The following is a 20,688-nucleotide window of genomic DNA, read 5'->3' as shown; positions in this document are numbered from 1 at the left end:
GTGAGTGAGATTATGTGTCTTTCTATGTCTGACTGACACTGACATGCTTTTCTTCACATGCCTTGGACAAAGGATAGGGCATGTACTACATCTCTGCAGGATCAGACATACACTTATTTTTCTGGAGGTTCAGATTCAGTTAAGATTTTATAAGAAAATTACTTTCTTCTGTTTACTTGAGGAATTTAATAAATTCAAACTTTGTAAAAAAAAAAAATGGCAGAAAACAAAAGCACCAGGGTTGAAGAAAGTAAATGGTGTTACTATATTATTTTCAAAGAAAGGAGAGGGTTTCTCCTCCCTCAAAGGCAGTCAACACACAGCACACTCACTGAGAGCTCCCTGGGGTATATGGAAGTGTGTTACTGTAGCCAGCACTTGGGAATCAATTTTATAGTAAACCACAAACTGTTAGGTGCAAATAACTGTAAGATGCAAACTTGAGAACTGAATGCTAAATGCATCCATCTCATAAAGAACAAAGTATGGGCACAGCTGTTTTATGACTTATTTTTTTTTTATTACTTATAATTGTGTGAACACAAGGGCAGGTGTCCATGGAAGCTGGAGGGTCAGACGCCCTGGAACGGGGTTCAGACAGTTGTAATCTGCCTTCTGCGGGCATTGGGAACCACAATAGCAGTATGTACTCTTAACTGCTATTTCTTCAGCCCATGCATAGCTGTTTTAGCAAACCCACTTTCTATTTTTCTTTTATAACTTGGTTGAAGAGGGGAAGAAGTTTTATCATGCTTTTAAAATCTCCGACATTGGGGCTGCAGGTGTGTGAAGCCCTAGGTCCTGTCCTCAGGACAATCAAAATAGAGTATTTTAAATGAACCCAAAGATAAATGAGAATCTCTGGAGTGAGGAGAATACCCTCACCTTCTGAAATGTGTGTTCTATGTATTTAGCAGCTCCACACTGGCAGCGGTTTTTTTTTTTTTTTTTTTTTTTTTTTTTTTTGGTAGTTGGGTTTGAGAAAGGGGAGAATGATGTTTTACTGCACACGAGAATGATGTTTTAATGACAGATGGTGTGGTCTGCTAAGAGGCCCTGTCTTTTTAGCCACTATAATCCTACTAATAATATTTGATTGGTTTTGATTGGCTGTAAAATGTTCTTATAGTAAAATTTCAAAGGGAAGCATGACCAAATGATTATTGTACCCACTCTCTGCCTGGTCCCTATGAATAACTCCATATCACAGATGAGGTGTGTGCTCTGTGTGTAAACGGTACTGAGTGGAAAGCTGGAGGAACACTGACAGGATTATCATGGAAATGCTTTAGCCACTGAGGCAACCAGAACTGACCCAGCAGAACGCTGGCCACAGGATGGACCAGGCCGTTGGAGGCCCGCCTTTCATCTCCCGCATCTTATTCTCTCACTGTGTGCTTCATATGCCTGGGTTGAAATTCGGGCTCTGTGAGTACCTGTGACCTCAGGTATAGAGTTCACCTGGGACACACCACAGTCTCCTCCTCTGTCAAATATTAATAGACAGGATCACAGTGTGTTCTCATTAAACTATCCCAGTTGCTCCTTTCTTGTTTATCTTCCCTACATTATTCACTAGCGAGGAAAATGCCAAACCAAGCAATTTAGGATAAACTGAACCTACTAGCCATGAAGGAGTTCAGTACCTTATCAGAAATCCATTCAAATGACATTAAAGTGTCCAAAGAAGACCCACCTAGAGCATGCTGATAGAATTCATGATGGTCGAAAGTGGCAGTTATCAAAACCTGGATAAAAACTTTATTAACCAACTCACATATGAGTATACAGGTGAATCTCTATATTGTAAAACACGATGGTTTTAATACATATTGTGATAAATTGATTCAATGTTGTCTTGCGGATCATACCAGTGAAGAATGGCTAACCCAGCCCAATAGGACATCATTTCTGTGAGGAAAGCGACTGCCTTAAATCAATTTGCTATGAGGTCAGAGTGCAGAAGCAGAAAATGGGCATCAGGAAGCCAGCTGGCATTGCTGAGGTCTGGGTTAAAGCAAGGCCAGAGGTGAGGAGGCAGACTACTGCAGAGGCAGTTAGAATGCCACAGGCATGGTTTCATTTGGCACTATATATTCTTATAGAAGTGAAATATATAGTTTGGCAGAGGCCAAATCCATTTAAACAAGAAGAATGCACTGCTCTTAAATCTGAGATAACAACAAAAGAAATGGGCTTTCCTGGATGGTATATACATGCTCCATGGTATTGTAATACACATAAGGCCAGGTAGAAATAGCCACACACACACACACACACACGGGCAGTGGGAGGGGTGTTGTTGTGAGTTCATTTCACTGACCTTTATGCTGTGGTTAAGTGTTCAGGGTGTCATTCGGCATGGAGGATGTTATCTGCTCCAGTCAGATGATTTATCATGTGATCTGTGGGGCCCTCCTTTTGCTCTAAATAAGAGGTTCCAGGTAGAAGGCAACTGCCCCAGTACTTTTTCAAGAGCTCCTTGGAGGTGCCTGAGCATCCTGGCTTCTGGGCTCAGACAGACCTGAAGCTTAAATTAGGAAGCACAGATGCTGGAGCTGAAACCAGCAAATGTCTGTGTTCAAAAGCAGTCCTAAACTGTCACATACTGCACTGGCAGTCCTGAGCTATCACATACTATACTCTCAGTACTGAGCTATCCCATATTATACTCTCAGTGCTGAGCTATCCCATACTATACTCTCAGTGCTGAGCTATCACGTACTATACTCTCAGTGCTGAGCTATCACGTACTATACTCTCAGTGCTGAGCTATCACGTACTATACTCTCAGTGCTCGGCTATCACGTACTATACTCTCAATGCTGAGCTATCCCGTACTATACTCTCAGTGCTGAGCTATCACGTACTATACTCTCAGTGCTGAGCTATCACGTACTATACTCTCAGTGCTGAGCTATCACGTACTATACTCTCAGTGCTGAGCTATCACGTACTATACTCTCAGTGCTGAGCTATCCCGTACTATACTCTCAGTGCTGAGCTATCACGTACTATACTCTCAGTGCTGAGCTATCACGTACTATACTCTCAGTGCTGAGCTATCACGTACTATACTCTCAGTGCTCGGCTATCGCGTACTATACTCTCAGTGCTGAGCTATCACGTACTATACTCTCAGTGCTGAGCTATCACGTACTATACTCTCAGTGCTGAGCTATCACGTACTATACTCTCAGTGCTGAGCTATCACGTACTATACTCTCAGTGCTGAGCTATCACGTACTATACTCTCAGTGCTGAGCTATCACGTACTATACTCTCAGTGCTGAGCTATCACGTACTATACTCTCAGTGCTGAGCTATCACAAACTACATGATGAGGAGTGTCTGCAGTCAGAAATGAAAAGTGACCATTTTGATGTGGAATAGGATGGGAAAGGAATGGATGGCTACAGATGTGGAAGAAGACTCAGGAGAAAAGGCATTGGAGAAATAACAAGCAGTAGACTGAGAGAGCATGTAAGTAATGTCTTCTGTCCTCTCTAGAATGACCTTAGTTGGCACCACCACTCTCCTCTCTTCACATTTCCTGTGCCTCTGATCTCTTTCCCTCCTCTACTGCATCCTTCTTTCTCCTCATCCCTCTTTCTCTCCTCCCCTCTTTCCCTCCTCCTGTCCTTGCCCCTCTCTCTCCCAACCCCCTTTTTTTCTCTGCCCTCTCATTCTTTTTTTTTTTTTTTTTTTTTTTTTTTTTTAAGACAAAGCCTCTCTCCATGTGGCCTGGGTTGGTCTTGAACTTGTGATTCCCGTCTCAGCCTCCCCAACACTGGGATCACAGACCATTGGACCTAATTCCTTGTGTACTTTGGTGTATTTATCTCCAAATGCAAACTAATGTGCTGGATCTGGGTGAATGAAAGTAAATGGATGCACAAGGGATTGACATCTGAGTGTAGACTTGAAGTTTTACCATGGATGCATGGGAAATCAGAGCCGCGATTTGGAGGGCAAGATGAGCAGCCCCAGCAAAGGGCTTGATGGGTAGGCCAGTGTAGGTGGTTCTTTGCTAATAGGTGTGACCCTTTTCAGTAACCACAGACCATCATTCTCAGGAGCTCTTCTTACTCTAAAGCTCTGAGTCCTGGGATTCCTTTAGGGAAGTGTCTGGGGTTAGAGAGGAGGAGGCCAGGAATCTGCAAATGAGCTGTGGGTGGACTCATGAGAGGAGTAAGATGAAGGAAAGGGGAGGCAGAAACATCATATAGTTACATTTTAATTAAAAGGAAAGAAAAAAATTGGTAGAAATCATGTAAAAATACGCTGTTTTAAAGTTAGCATTACTTTCTACCTAGAAGTTCTAGAGAATGTGTGGGAGACAATTCTTATTAAATATTTGTTTTATAGTTTTTATCCATTCTCTATATAAAGTTGGGTCTTAAACTTTTTCTCTTAGATTGCGAAGCACAAGTAAAGAAGACGGGGGGGGGGGGGAGAGATAGAGAGAGCAAAGCCTGACTTCAACAGTCTATACTGTTTATAGCACAGCAGTGAGAGGTATCAGCCTTTGGGGCAGAAATGTGTGAAGGGGAAGGCACTGGTCTTGGCTCTTACAGGAGTTGCAGGGCCTTTAAGTGCAGGGGATGTTGATCCAGTTATGGATGGTACTTGCAGAGCAAAACATTCTTCAGCAATTTATAGCCCCCTTATCCTGGAACTGTTCACCCAAACAAAGTGGCCTCAGGAAACAGTCTGTCCTGGGATATAGATGTGGCTCACTGGCGACAGATGAACAGTAACAGCAAGACAGTTTCTTTTGGACTGCTTTCATTCCATCAGTTACGATGTATTTTGTTCGTGTTCACCATGTGTAGTTATAAGAATGTTTTATTGAGGTTGGGTAGATTTGATATTTGTTTGTTTCACAGTTTCTCACAAGCCCTAGTAGCAGCTTTCCCTTGTTTCCCACCACACTGCCCGGTTGGTTGACAACTAAGGCACTCACTTCACTTGCTTAAGAATTGTATTAACTACACATTTCTTAGCATTTAAAAATATAAAATATAAAGACAAAATATGAAAAGGCAAAAGGAAGCTGTCTAAGATTGTTATGGTAAACAGGTGGCTCTATGAAAAGAATTATTATCGTGGTTAAATAAGGATCAGGATAAACAAATAGGCCGAATAGATGTTTATTTAGGGAGAAATAACTTACAACCTAGACAGATGAACACCAGGAAATTCAACCCGATCCTCTTCAACCCGATCCTCTACTGTATGAGTCACGCAAGCAAGAGAGCTTTTCCTGGCTCTCCCTCCGACTTCCTTCCACAGGTCACTTCCGCCCATGGCTCCACCCCCAATGGGCGTGGTCAGTGCCACAGAAGGACTATCTCACTACAAATTATTGTTAGGATGGCAGGACCAAGGAGGTGAACAGAAAGCACCATGGCTTAAAGCTTCTGCTAACTAAGCAAGACCAGTCTCTGTGAAATGCACACACACACACATACACACACACACACACACACACCCATACACATATACCACACACACGCCACACACCTATACATACAACACACACACACACACCACACACCCATAAACATATACCACACACACACCACACACACCACACACCCATAAACATATACCACACACACGCCACACACCTATACATTCAACACACACACAGACACACACACGCTGCAAAAACTAACGCGAGGAAATGTGGAAATTCAGCCATTGTGTTACACATCATCAGTTCATAGAGGGTGCTAAAGCCTGTCTGTAAATACATTGGCATTCTCAGACACTGCATCTAAATCATTTCCTCTTCTTCCTGTTTTTGAAATGACTATGTGGGCGCTTGCTTCAGTCCACACCATCCAAAGGAAACAGGACAAGGGTTCTAGACTATAGAACCCTGGTCACCAACACAACATGCTCAACACTGTGACATTCAAGATCTGACACTGGGTGTTTTTTTGCTTTGCAGACTGAAATTCAGCACCACCTTCTTCCCTGACACGCCCACTCACAGAGCAGTGCTAGCAGGGGGACTATGTGCAAATGCCCCCGCATACATATGACTCTGGGTACATTCCCTATCCCAGAACAGAGCTTCACTCAGTTGGCTGCACTTTCTTTGGACCTCCCCTCTCATCTAAAAGGGTGTATTGCTAATAAGTATGTTTATTACCAACATCTTCCTACAAAACTCAAATGCCATTACATCTCAGCCTGACTAAGGACCTGACATTGCCTACAATGTAAACTTACAGCGAATTCAAATCAGAACACAGGAACCTATGAAGTTTGGGCAATTAAGGACAGTACCTGGTTTTGAAAGCCACTCTCCAATCTTGATCTGTTGATGCAGATGTACTCTGGTATCCCCCATCCAATTCCACCTACATACTGGTGTTTATATTTTGCTGGCAGGCTTCGGTTTGGGGCAGATCTCCATAAATATCTGAGGTCTCCAGTTTTCTCTAATGCTGGACGCTTTTCTCCTACATAGGCGGTATGCTGGTGAACTTTCGGCAAGTGGTCTTTTATGTAGTCTGGACCTTAAAGAGACAGAAAGAAAAGCATGTTTAAAACCTTCACATTATTTTCTCTCTGTGTCTATTTTTGTCTCTGTCTCTCTCTCTCATGTGGGGTGAGGGTCTGAAGTATTTCAAATTTACAAGGTGCTGGGGACTGAACCCCTTCACATTCTTTTCTAAAATGCCTTTATTTCAGTTGTGGAGCTGATAATATGGTACTTCTAAATGTCCCTGTGTATGATTAAAAGCCTTTTAAACAGGTTAATCCAATGGATCCTTAGTAACAGCTGTAGAAGATAGACTCTAGTCTCCCTGCCCCAGTTTAAGATGGGAAAAGGGAAGAATTATAAAGATTGGTTCTTTGTTCAAAGTCAAAGCAAACAAGCTCTTCACACTGGACAGGCTGCCTTCAAAGCTGGGCTCTCAATGGCCCACTAAATTACTTTGTTTGTAATAAATTCAAGATAATTACATTTCAATTCTAAAGTTCCTCATCCATGCCATATTGGCAAGGGCTAGCCTTCAGACACTGGGGTGCTTGTTTTACATATATGACTTCTTAAATGACAGTGAAAACTCCCCAAATACATTAGAAGCAATTACAAAATTGAGAAAATGACTAGATAGAAGTTACAACAAATGATATTGACTCAAGGCAGGGGAAGCTAACATTAGCATTTTAAATGTACAATAGAAATAATCAATGAAACAAAAGACACAAACAAAAATCCCAGATTTCAGCAAAGATCACTCAGGTCCTTACTTTGAAGCTGATGATGTGTGGGAAAGACAGGTCTTTCTGGAAGAATACTGTAGGTTGCAAAAGAACAATGGGCTTACCTGCCTGGGGAGGAACTTTAAGATTCCAGAGCCAAAATGGGTGTTAGATTGCTGAAGGGTGCCATTAGGAGCAGGTGAGCTGAGATGCCTGTGTGTGTGTGTGTGTGTGTGTGTGTGCGCGCGCGCACACACACACACACACACACCTGCCTGGGCTGTTTCTCCTAGGCAGAGAGAAGAAACCATAGCCCAACTAGCTCCAGGCACCATTATGGTGAGCAAATATATGCTAGGGAATGGGACAGAGAGGCAGTCCCATAGAGAGAGGCAGATCAGAAGAGGCAAAGGAATGGGCTATTGTGAGATGCCTGCTTACCACTTGGTGATTTGGTGACATCTGGATCAAGGTCAATGTCTGGGTACAAGGCCCTGCCACAACCACAGTCTTGTGTTGAGGTCCATGGCTTTAGTTACCACCAAAGGCCATGAGGATGCCTGGAGTCTAGGTCACCACCTATGGACATACCCTGGGTATCCCGGGTATCCCAGGGTCTGAGCTGCCACTCAGGGCCATGGAGACATCTGGGCTTGACCTGTTGCCAAGTACCATGTCTATGTGGCCCTATTGCAGCCACTACTGTGTTGATAATTGTTGCTCCTGTAACCTCCTAAGACTGTACAGATGCTTAGGGTCTGAGCCAACACCTGGAGCCATGTTGGTACCTGAGGGCCATGCTGCTACTGGGGCAATACAGATCTGAGTGCCCTGTGCCAGGACCATGGTGACATCTGGCTGAGTTGCTACTGCTAGCTATGTCTAGGTCTGTGGTCCTGCCACAGTTGGGAGTCTGTGTTGATGTTGATTGCCCGTATTACCACAGGAGGCCCATCTAAACCTTGCCTTGAACCATGCATTGAATTACAAGGGCTATGCTGATCTGATCCAGCCCTTCCCCAGCCCTAAAAGCTGGTCCTGCTCCTAATAGGAGAGATGCCCTCCCCTTGGGAAAGCTGGCCCTGCCTACACCATTGGTGTGGGAGAAGTGGCTCTGTCCCTCACTGAGGGGGATGTGCTGTAGAACAATCTTTATATACTGCAAATATGTATTACTTCCATTATTTGACTACTTATCTAACCTGTCCAATCAGGACTCACCAAGTCATCCTAGCACAGACTTCTGCCTTTTCTCTTTAAAAAACACTTCTACAGACATACTTGCTACTACTGCCTTTGATGGATCCAGAGGCAGCCCCACTGACCCTACCCCATCCTACCTTTCTCTTTGCAGGTCCGAGGTAAATAAATCTGAGAATTTGGTGTCTGGGTGTGTTCTTTGCTATGGCCACGGCCATAGTGTCTCTTCACAGCAATAGAAAACCTAACTAAGACATAAATCTCGAAAAAATAATGACTTCCTCTGTTGAATGGGTCATCCATCAGCAGAGAAATTCCACAGGTTCTGATGGCTGTGGCCAGGTGCTAGCTTTAGAAGGAACCCAGACTACCATGAAGACCTGAGAGCAAGAACAGTCACAAGTCAGGGAGCCTGTGTTCACCCTCCCACAGCGGCAGGATAGAAGGCAGTCCTGGGGGAGCGGTTATGTAAGATGGGGAAGACCCAAGGCTGCCAAGCTCCCAAGTGCAGGAAGCAGGAAGCTTGGCTCAGATACTGAAATGCACAGGACTAGGTCACCTTTCCCTTGGTGGACAGGGGTAGATGTCATCAACTGAGAATAACACTTTTGTTTATTAACCATGAGCCCGTGGACCAACCTCTGTAGCATTTTTGTCTGTGTCACTGTGGGTACAAGCTGACAGTTGCTGGTCCAGCAGGCATTTTTGCAATGGAGTGATTGATGCTTAGACTCTGAAGATGTGAAGATAGGGGTGCATGTATAAACCGCACTATGCTGATTGCTTCCCTTGCCTTCTATCCATTTGGGAGACATCCTCTTGCTGGAACATTCATTACCCCAGAGGCTTCAACCATGTGTCTCAGGAGGGTGGGACAACATGCCTAGCCCACAGACTATAGGACTAACTGGTCAGCAGGGCTCCTGATACACAAAGAAGGGATACCATAAAGGAAAAATGGCTCTGAGAGCCAACTGACACTTGTCCAGTACAGCTCAGCATAAATCATAGGAAAGACATGCAGTCAGTTCCAATTACCGTCACTCACACACCTGGAAATTCAGTTTTCAAGGATTCAGGAAACATCTTTAGCACCACAACTATTTGTTTTTCTTTTCTGTTTTGCCCCTTCTGGTGTCCTCTTGATTCTTTGCTACATTTCAGAAGTAGTTTTACTTTATATTTTAAAAAGGAAGGGAGGAAGGAGGGAGGGAAGAAAGGGAGCAAGGAAGGGAGGAAAGAAGGAAGGAAGGGAGGGAGGGAGAGAGGGAGGAAGGAAGGAAAACGGAGCCTTGTGGGAGGAAGTCAGGCCACTGGGGATTGTGGTCGCTTGACTTTCTTTGCTTCAGAGCCAGCAAGATGTGAGCATCCCACTCTGGTATGTACTCCCATCCCGAGTGTCCCGTACCACAGCAGGCTCAAAGCTTCTTGGACTTGTGATTCTATGAGCTGAAACAAAGTTTCTCTCTGTGTCTCTCTGTCTCTCTTCTCCCCATCCCCTTGCCCCCCAATCTCACTATATAGCCCAGGCTGACCTTGACATAACCCTCCTTTCTCAGCCTTTGAAGTATGATTTCCTTTCCCATCTTTAAGTTGATTTATCAAGTGTTTGTGACAGCAACAGAAACCTTTCTCTCTCTTTTTTTTTATAAAAAGGCCTTCAGTCTTCCAAAGTACAAGTTATATTCAACAGATGATCTTCACATTTAAGCACCTGGAGGCAACAGCTACATCCCATTTAATCTCTAATAATTTCTTCCCCTACACATCAGGGTCTTGCTATACCTCCAGGCTGGCTTCAAACTCTTGGGTTCATGTGATCATCTAGCTTCAACCTCGTAACTAAATGGGACCATAGGCAGGTTGCCATGCCCAACTGTATCTCTGGTCATTCTTACTGGTCAGAATGGTGTTTTGAATTCTATTGAGACAGGATAGAAACCTGTGTCACAAGAAAATAAGCACTTCTTTAAGTGTATAATGAATACTCTAATTTCAAGAACTGCCTTAAGCTTTCCTATTATGGACTCATAAGGAACCGAAGAGTAAGGTCAAAAGAATGTTTTTAATTAGATTCACTCATATACTCATATATTTATAATCATAGCTTTTGTGAGATATTACTCATATGCTGCACATTATACACCCTTTAAAAATATACAAACTTCTCTCCCCGTTTTATTTGAGACAAGGTCTCATTATGTAGCACTGGCTCACTTGGAACTCACTCTGTAGACCAGGCTGGCCTTGAATTCACAGAGATCTGCCTGCCTCTGCCTTCCAAGTACTGGGATTAAAAGCCTAGGCTACCAGGCCCAGCTCACATAGCTTTAGAGAATGAGACTGGGTTCTGAAATGTATGAAAACAGGTTATATGTAATAAATCTCATTTAGTGTGATTGAATTAATAATATAAGCACCAGTCAGCTTACATATACTCTTAAAAGAATGCTACTTTTCCAAATAATTCCTAGAATGGCAGTGTGGTATATACCTTCTAGAGAGACTGCTTACACCCAACTCAAAGTTGGCTAATTAGTACTACCATAGACTGCTCACTAGGTGCCACAAGTTTATTTTGAGTGTTAGAATCTTTAAATATTTTACAACTTTATATTTTTAAAATATATGACACATGGTTTCCATAAGTAGACTTAGGATTATCAAGTGGAATGAAATAAGCCCTTTAAAGGATTCCAGTAACATCTGGAGACATTATGGAGCTGTTACAAGTGAGTCAGGGACACTGTTGTAGTCCAGTAGGAAGAGACCAGGAGTCTGGAAAATGCACTACAGTGCATGGGCAGTCCTCCCCAAGCAGAGAAACAGCTGGCTCCAATTTTAGGTTGCTAAGTGTAAAATCAGCACCTGTAGAAATGTAGCTCAGAGATAGAATCATTATCTACCTTTATCAGCCTCTGGCTTCAAAGCTCCCAACACTGAAAAAAAGTATCACATGCACACATTCACATTCACTCACATTCACACTCATGCACATCCATACTCAGACATACACATTCACACTCACACACATTCACTCACATACATTCACACTCACACACATTCACACATTCTTTCTCTCTTACACACACACACACACACACACACACACACACACACACACAGGCACACATGTGCACACACAACTAGAAATGTCCTCAAAGTGTTTTGAGTGGAGCTGTTCCTAAGGTCTTAGAACGGTAACTGGTATCCAAGGAAATCATAGTCAATAGTAACTATTAGAAATGGACGAATGGTTCTTTCTCTTTTTTTCAAATATGCATTTTATCTGTATTCCTGAACTACCAAAATTCTGGACATTTTCCTGCTATGAAACCTGTCTGTCCTTGAGCCATATCTCTCCTCTCCCCCCCCCTCTAGAATTCTGAGTGCTTTAGCTCCAGCTGATAGTCCCATGCTGTAGCCCCACCTGAGACTGTTGAGAGGAGGCCGAGGCTGTTCTTTCTCCCAGGAAGGAGAAAAGTCAGGATGCTTTTCTGTAATAATCTCCTTTTCAGTTAATGACAGAGTCTTAGACATGACTTGAAATTCTTCTCCATACCTAAGCTGCACTTAAGGAGGCAGGCAATGTCCTCTATTGTGCCCATGACTGTTCTTCCAGTGATGGGGGATCCCCTGTAGAGGATGGTCATGCTATGTTCCAATTCTGTTCTATGTTAGGAACTGCAGTTCAAATGACAAGATTCTCATCTGCAACCACATGCTCCAGAAGGATGTGGGGCAGTTTTTACTTTTATTCTCTTAATGAAAGAACTATTCTATACCCAGCTATACTGCTTTTTTTTTTTTTTTTTTTTTTTTTTTTTTTTTTTTTGGCAGATTAAGGAAAATAAAAGGTTAGATAAAAGAAAAACTAGACAAAAGAATTTTCCATGTAGCAACCATCATCCTAAAGACTGAAACAGGGAATGTCCTGAAGAAAATTTGTGAAAATAAAGAAGACTTTTGTCTCAAAAAAAAAAAGAGGGGGGAGGACAAGAGCTAAGGGGGAAATGCCTGTCATTGTATCATATTGCCTCAGAAGGCCAGTCTTTTACTTCAGGACCAAAATGAAACATACCACAGAAATAAATGAAAAGGATCGCAGAGGAATGTTCTAATAAGTCTTGTGATAATCAAATGACAATGTGGGCATAAATTGAATTATAGATGTGCCAATGCAAGGGGCAGAAGGTGGTGGTAGAATGTGAAACAAACCCTAATAGACACAATGATGCACGCTAACAGGGACCAGCTTATGAAAGAAGACAAGTAGACATCAGGCAGAAACTTTTTGCTGTGCTCTGGGATTCTCTCAAATGATGAAACTCCTTGAGGATGCTAAGGTTCAGCAGCTAAACATCAGCATCCTTTGGTAACCTCATGTGCTTGTAGGGTAGCCAATGTGGTAAGCAGGCCCAGGAGTGCAGGTTGGAACTCAGAGTACAAAGCATCAAAGATGCCACCGGTCGCTTTTGCCTCTTCCAAATAGCACTGAGAACACCTTACTACATGTCTGGTCCAGGTCAATGTGAACAATATCTGATATGGTCTGTTTTTCTGGCTTTCCATTAAGAGATCATGTTATATCCTATTAGACATGCTTTCTGCTCTTCAGAACAAGTGAAACAAGCCTTGATAACAGGCTACATTCAAGGCAGAGCCTCTTGCTATCATAAGGACATTGCATACTGTTGCTAATCCCAAAGATGGGAGGAGAAATACCACTGACTCAAATCATTTTGACCAAATTAATTAAAGTAAGTTTTTTTATTTATGTATATGGGCTGTCTCCCCCTGAGGTGGGGTACAGAGGTCAGCACTGGATATGAGGAAGACAAAGGGGAAATTTGGAGAGCAAAATAGGGGGCATTAAGGGACAGAACAAACAAGTTAGTGCTAATGGCCTCTTCAAACAAAGATGTGGCTGCAAGGTGGGCATAACAAGGTAGTCATAGTCATGACAAGGTCATCTAACCTTTTGAAACAAAGGTAGGATTGCAAGATGGTTATAAATGATTTCTTGAAGCAAAGACAAGACTGCCATTCCTGGAACAGGCAGTATAGAACTACAGGTAGAGCATAGCCCAGTCCTTGAGAGCATAGCCCAATCCTTGAGAAACAGAAGTTTAATTATACACAGGAATGAACCTAGTTTTTCTTTATTATAAAATGGCTTTTAAGCCTAAAATGGAGGTAGACTGCTTTTTCATTACAAAAATGCTCTACCCAAACCACACCCTAGTCCTGTGTGTCTGTTCTTAATCAGCAAGGATGTCCTTTCTAGTTAATTCCAGATAAATTCTTCTCTATTGTCTTCTCCATGGTTTAGTTATTCATCTCTTTCTATAATCAAGCACAGGCAAGAACATGTGAATCTTAATGACAGACCTGGTGTGGATCAGGATTAACCATGAGGCCTGTGAGGTAAAGGCAGACACTCAACTACAATGAGGTTATCTAATAGTGGGGGAGAGGGCACTGGCCTCTTGACTGTCACCTGACACACAAGCAGACTTTGCTGCCTCTTTTACCGTCACCTTCTACAAATGCACAAAGTTGGATGATGTCAGTACCACTCCCCTTTGGTTCTTTGTTAGTATGTTATAATTAGGTTGTTGGTGGTACTACTATAACTGGAAGATATAGCTTTCTGCTGGAAGAATATGATAGCAAACGTTTCAGGTTGAAGGCCAAACCACTCTTACGCAGCTGTAGGTTCAGAGCAGTCATGAACAATGAAGTGATCAGAGCATTTACATGCTGATGCTGGAGATGGAAGCCAGAGCTCCACACATGTCAGGCACAGGCTTTGTCACTGAGCTCCAGCCCCAGCCCTGAATCAGAATGGTTTATGTCACAGATCTTTTATTTATCGCCAAGTACTGTTTTGCTTCTCAAATCACTTACTAAGTGAGAGCATTCTTCGTCAGTTCTATTCATGTACAAAGTATATTTGATTGTATTCCCCCTCCAACACTTTCTGTTGTTCCCAACCCATTTCACTTAAACCCTTCTTTTCCCCAACTAGCCTGGCTCATTTCCTATAGTGTGTGTGTGTGTGTGTGTGTGTGTGTAAGAGAGAGACTTGCTGATTTAATTAGGCTGCTCACATGAGCATAGTGTGGAATTATTTACTGGAACACTTACAACTTACAGTTATACCACTGAAAAAAATGTTCCCTCTCCCCCAACAATAAATTACCAGTAGCTCCTCAGGGAGGGGTGGGGCCTCACAAGCCCCTCTCCCATACATGATGGAATGCTGAAGGGCCTAATCTTGTGCAGGTCTTGTGAGGTAATGAGTCTCTGTGAATCATGCATGCAATGTCAATGTCATGTCTGGAAGACATTATTAACCAGCACTCATTCTTACATTGCTTCTGTCACCTCTTTCTTAGTGTTCCCTGAGCCTTAGAGAGACCTTGTTATGACTATGACTACCTTGTCAAGCACTCAACCATCCCTTGTTTTCAGTACTTCATTGCAAACAGAAACACCCTCTTCATGGCTGGGGTCTTCAGGAGCAATAGCAGCTGTCGAGGGTGGGGACATGGTCTCTCAAACTAATGTTAAAGTATTTGTATTAGTACATATCAGTTATACATCATTGTGCTATAGGCTATAGATCAGGCCGTAGGCAAAGCTGTAGGGCATTTTCTTAGTGATTGATCAGGGAGGGCCCTTGTGGGGCCATCCCTGGTTGGTGGTCCTGGGTGCTATAGAAATGTAGCCTAAGCAAGCCATGGGAAGCAGCACCCCTCCATGGCCTCTGCATCAGCTCCTGCCTCTGGGTTTTTGTCCTGTTTGAGTTCCTGTCCTGACTTCCTTCAGTGATGAACAATAATATGGAAGTATAAGCCAAATAAACCCCTTTCTCCCCAAGTTGCTTTGGTCACAGTGTTTTATCACAGCAATAGTAACCCAAACTAAGACAATCATAATGGATTTCATTGTGTCATTTTATGTATGCACAATGAATTTGGATATCCTTTCTTTCCTTCCCTCATTGCCCTCCCACTCCTGCTAATCAAATCCCCTTTCTCTTCTGAGCATTGGGTGCTACTGGGGTGCTTATCCCTCATATGTAGGAGGAGTTATTTCGGGAGTAGAGCCACCTTATCAGAGGTCCCACCACTGAAGAAAATGCCTCTCTTTCCCTATCAACCATCAGTTGTGTATACATCCACAGAGAGGGGCAGAGCCTCAAGATTCCTCTGTCTCCAGAGATGTTGATGGTCCCAGTCTTATTCAGGTCTCCTGCAGGTAATTGCTGCTTCTGGAAGCCCAAGAGTGCAGTGATTATCTCATGCCGGGATGCTAGATTCCCATACCTGAGTACATTTTTACAAATCTGTATTTTTAAGTCATTTTTTGCTGTTTGTTGTTATCAAGATTAAACCTCAGACATACACTAAGAACTCATTCTACATTTTTCAATTACTAATAATGAGAATAAGGAAACCAATTGGAGGTTTCTGACATTTACCTTGCTTTCAAGTTAGGACCCATCTCATTTGACTTTGTGGGGTTCTAGTTTATTTGGTTGTTTTGTTTTAGATTTAATATCATTTTGATCATTTGTTTGTATCTGGTTCTTTTTGAGACTAGGTATCTCTACATAGCCCTGACTGTCCAGGATCTCAATATGTAGATCAGACTGGCCTTGAACTCACAAGAGCCCCATCTGCCTCTGCCTCCTGAGTTTTAGTGTCCAGCAGATTTATTTTATTTATATGTGTATGTGTGTCTGTGTATGGGTGTGTGCATGTGGATGTGAGTGCTGGTGCCCTTGGAGGACAGACAAGGGCATCAGATCCCCTGGAGCTGGTGTCACAGGGGGTTATGAGTCAGCTGATATAGGAACTAGGATCTGAAGTCGGGTTCTCTGCAAGAGCAGTGCATGCTTTTAAATGCTGAGCCCTCTCTCCAGCTTTCACTTGACTCTGTGATCATTGGCTTCAATTTTCTTATGAGAGCTGTGTATATGACCAATGAGAACTTGAAAATTGAAAATAAATTTGCCAGTAGGGAAAAAATGAAAAATAAAAGGGGGTATGTGACAAATTGTCCATTGGAAATGATGCCATCAGGTAAGAACTGGAAACCATGGAGACAGTGGGTGTGTGATGCTCCTTTGCACTCAGAGGTAGACCTGCAATTACCACCCAGTCAAAGAGAAGACAGCTCAGGCTGTGCGTATGCAAATTGCCTTCCATGATTTTCACTCCGTGCTACAGGAGCAGGGAGAGTAGTGCTGACTTAATACAAGTGAGGCTTTAATAAGAAAAAAGAAATCTACTACTGCAAATGCAGGCTTTGACCTAAAGAGGATCACTGGCAAGTTAAAAGTATAATTTATTAAAATGGCATGAATTAGCCTGGAAAAAAATATGGCAATTCTCTCCTTGAGTCCCAGGATAAACAATGCCCTTGGAAAGAAAGGCTTGTCAGCTTCTAAATGGTGGTGACTGATTTCAGTCAGAGAGGGTAATTTAGACAGTAAGTGGCATTTCTCAGTCTTTTGAATTATGGAATAAACAAAGTAAATGGCCAAAAGTACCCTGTAAGAAAAACAGGCAGACCTGCTGTTTGCATTCCTGAGAAGCAGCTAAGGGCAGAAAGCAAGTGAGTGGACTTCGCAGAACTGATCTTTCTATTGTCCCTTTGTGACACCTGGTACCTGCAGCAGATGGAACCTGGCTGAGCTTCCAAGCCTATAGAAAGGCTGAGGTGGGGTGGCCCCAGGTTTTCCCCCCAAGGTGGATTCTGCTATGCTACAGCATTTTGACCAAGAGCTCTGAGAGCTCCTACAGGACCTGGAATGCTAATATTACACCAGGCACTTTGGAAGTGGTTTCTCCTATACGTTTAATTTCTTCAATACTCTCTTATGAAGAAAAGGAATTTTAGTTTTCATCAAGTCTCGATTTCCTCCTAGAAGCTTCATAATTTTAGAGTTTAATGTTTGTTTTGTGAGGCAGCTACATAGCACAGGCTGGCCTTCAACTTATGATTCTCTTGCCTTGACTTCCAGAGTGCTGGGATTGCAGGCATATGTTACCACACCTGGCCTTAGTTATAGGTTTTATGTATAGATCAGTGCACAAGTCAGTTCTTTTGCATATGACACATTCCAATAATTTTTTTACATATAATGAAAGACACAGATTTAACTTCATTTTTAAAAATTGTATGTAGGTTTATCATCTCTCTCTCTCTCTCTCTCTCTCTCACACACACACACATACACACACACACACACACACACACACACACACACACACACACACAGTCTGCTGGCTGGATCTCTGCATAGAATGTTTCTGACTGTGGATGTATCATTCCCCTAATGGCCACCTGCATTATGGAACTTCCCTGTCCTCTGCTCTCAGTCATTCTCATCTGTCACATCTACATATTTACTCTTTCCCACTTTGTTCTGCAGAATCACATACTTATGGTCACTGCAGGGAAGCATTGCTTTTGATGGTTCTTCAATTTTCCTCTCATCTCTGTGAGAGAAGGAAATTGTGAGGCATTTGATTTCTGCCTGCATTTATATCGCCTTCAATGTGTAATTCACGCTCTGCCCTTTTGCCCAGTGTCTCTCGTGGTTTGCAGCAACCCATTTCCCTTTTCATTTGTTTTGGTTCACTGAAGGCATCATGATGTGGGGGGGAAAATGAACCACACCTTAGCTGAACTCTGCTTCGCAATAGGCTTATAAACCTGTTTCAGATATGGTCGCTGGGACTTGGTCTCTGCATCTGAGAAACAAAACTATACTAACAACGTTCCACGTTTGCTGTCAACATTAAGCAAGATATCATTGCTAATATATGTACTTTGTTTACTCCTATCCCTGGCATGTAGTGGATGCCTAATGCCACTGATGTCCTATTATGTATCTTCCAACTGCTCTAAATAGAACATGGCTATCAGAAATGCTAGCCACCCAGCCTCAGTGGTCAGAGCTATAGTCTAATTTGCCATTCCCCAGGACCTGCTAACCAAAATCTACAACATTTAAAACTGCTAGTAGTTCAGAAATATTTTAACTTAGAATAAAATAGATGTTGAGTATCAAAAGAGGATTCAGAGATTATCTGAATCTACACTAGATTTGTTTTGCCTTTAATTCATTCAGTACTAAAATAACCAAGTACTACTCCCAGGAGTCCTAGCCCAGCAAACATTACCAAAACTGAGACTGTTGAAATTCTAGCCTCTACAGTTAAGAATACTTGCTGCTTGTGGGACCAGGACCTATCCGGGGTGTATGAACTGGTTTTTTGGAGCCCATTCACTATGGTGCAATACCTTGCTCAGCCTTGATACAAGGGGAAGGGGCTTGGTCCTGCCTCAACTTGGTACCCAGACTTTGTTGGCTCCCCAAGGGGGAGGCCTTGCCCCCTCTAAGGAGAGAGTGATGGGTGGGATTGGGGAGGAAGGAGGCAGGAGAAGAGGAGAACTGAGCTTGGTATGTAAAATTAAAAACAATTTAAATAAATAAATAAAAAGAATCCTTGCCGCTCAAAAGGAAAAAAAAAAAAAAAAAAAAAAAAAAAAAGAAAAAAAAAAAGAAAAAGAAAAAGAAAAGAAAAGAAAGAAAAAAAGAAAAGGAAAGTAAGAAATTCTAGCCCCTCCCTAACTTCTAGCTGCTGTTTTGTAGCTACATCACATCTTGAATAATTTGTTTTGTTTTTGTAGTCCTGGGGATTGAACCTGGGGCTTTCCACACACTACGAAAAGTGCTCCATCCCTGATCTATATATACCTCAGCCCAAATTTATTTTTTATCTATGCACAGCAAACTTCTAAGATGGGCCTAGTGGGTCAGGCCTGTAATCCCAGATACTCAGGAGAGTGAGGTAGAAGGACCAAATTCCAAGTCTGACAAAGGTTTAGAATGAATTCCATACCAGCCTGGGAAAGTTGGTGAGACTGTCTCAAGATAAAATGAGAAAAGAGAGCTGGCAATATACTTCAGTGGTAGAGTTCTGGTCTGGTGCACATGAAGGCCTAAATTTATACCCAGCACAGTGAAAGGAAAAAAAAAAAACTTTAAAAGTTTCTAGGCACTCTGTCATACCTAATTAGAGCTACAAGGTCAAGAATGTTTAATTAATGCTTGTAGAAACTTACTTAAAAACCCATCAACTGGGTTGTTTGGATCTTCAGATACTCCAAGCTAGCATTAACCGGAGCCTTATTTAACAAATGTTTAGCTGCATTTGCCAGTGAAGGAGCCACTAGCCATGTGGCTTGCTATGTGTGACAGATAAGCTGTAAGCAAAAATGTGTCTTATTTTAAAGAGTCCCAAAGAAAGACTGTAAAGTATCTGTTACTAGATTCACAATTAATGAAATGATAACATTTTGGAAATACTGGATTAAGTACATTATTATAGTTATTTGTAATTGCTTTAAAAAAAAAATGTAGGTCGTGGAGCTAGAGAGATGGTTTGGTAGTTAAAGCATCGGTTGTTTGATTCCCAGAACACTGGGGTTTGGTTCTCAGCATCCACATGGCGGCTCCCAACCATCTTCAACTCCAGTCCTAGGGGATCCAACTGCTTCTTCTGGCATCCACGGGAACCAGACATGCATTTGGTACACGGACATACATAAAAATACATAAGTAACTTCAAAAGTGTGGTTTGTTAACTTTTTTATTGGTTCCCACTATATTTCTATTGAACAGTGAGAGTCTACAGTTTAGAAATGTGTAAAATACTATGATACATGAAGCTGGTGGATAATTATAACTGTGGCTCATTAGGATTTAGCAAACATGTTGTAATGTCGTTAGCCGAGACGGAGGTGCTCGGTGCACATGCGGTTGCCTAAGCAATCAGACAGGGCAGCACAGAAGGTTCATTCACAAGACACAAAATGAGCATGAGCCCCCACATTTCTGCAGAGGAAAAGCTAGTGGCTTAAATTACGGACACATGTGCCACATGCCACACTTTGCCACATTCACCTCTTTACTCTCCCTGAGAACCATGCCCGCCCCGCTGCCCCGCCCGGCCCCCACAGGGTTCTGCCACTAATTGCTCACAGTGGGATCCCTTTTAAAGTGAGATTATACTCCTCCCTCCTCCGGGATATGTTGCAAAGGCTGATTTCTTGAGACTTCCCAGTTTTTCATTCAATCCCATACCCATTTTTACTCCTGTCTTGACTTTGAACGGTGAGTTATGGACAATGTCATGAGGTGATCAGTAGAATCAATATGTGATTTTCTAGTTGTGA

General features: G+C 42.5%; 1 protein-coding gene across 1 annotated transcript in view; it reads right to left on the bottom strand.

Moving 5' to 3' along the window:
* CUNH4orf45 (chromosome unknown C4orf45 homolog) overlaps positions 1-20,688 on the bottom strand; it is a 96,756-nt gene that overhangs the window by 47,414 nt on the left and 28,654 nt on the right. Inside the window, exon 2 of the mRNA XM_051199435.1 lies at positions 6,301-6,533. Within this exon, the coding sequence (XP_051055392.1) occupies positions 6,301-6,533 (233 nt within the window). The remainder of the gene's footprint in view (positions 1-6,300; positions 6,534-20,688) is intronic.

Source organism: Phodopus roborovskii, unplaced genomic scaffold (genome assembly GCF_943737965.1).
Source record: "Phodopus roborovskii unplaced genomic scaffold, PHOROB, whole genome shotgun sequence".
Taxonomy (NCBI): Eukaryota; Metazoa; Chordata; class Mammalia; order Rodentia; family Cricetidae; genus Phodopus; species Phodopus roborovskii.
This window is presented reverse-complemented; position numbering and strand designations above follow the sequence as displayed.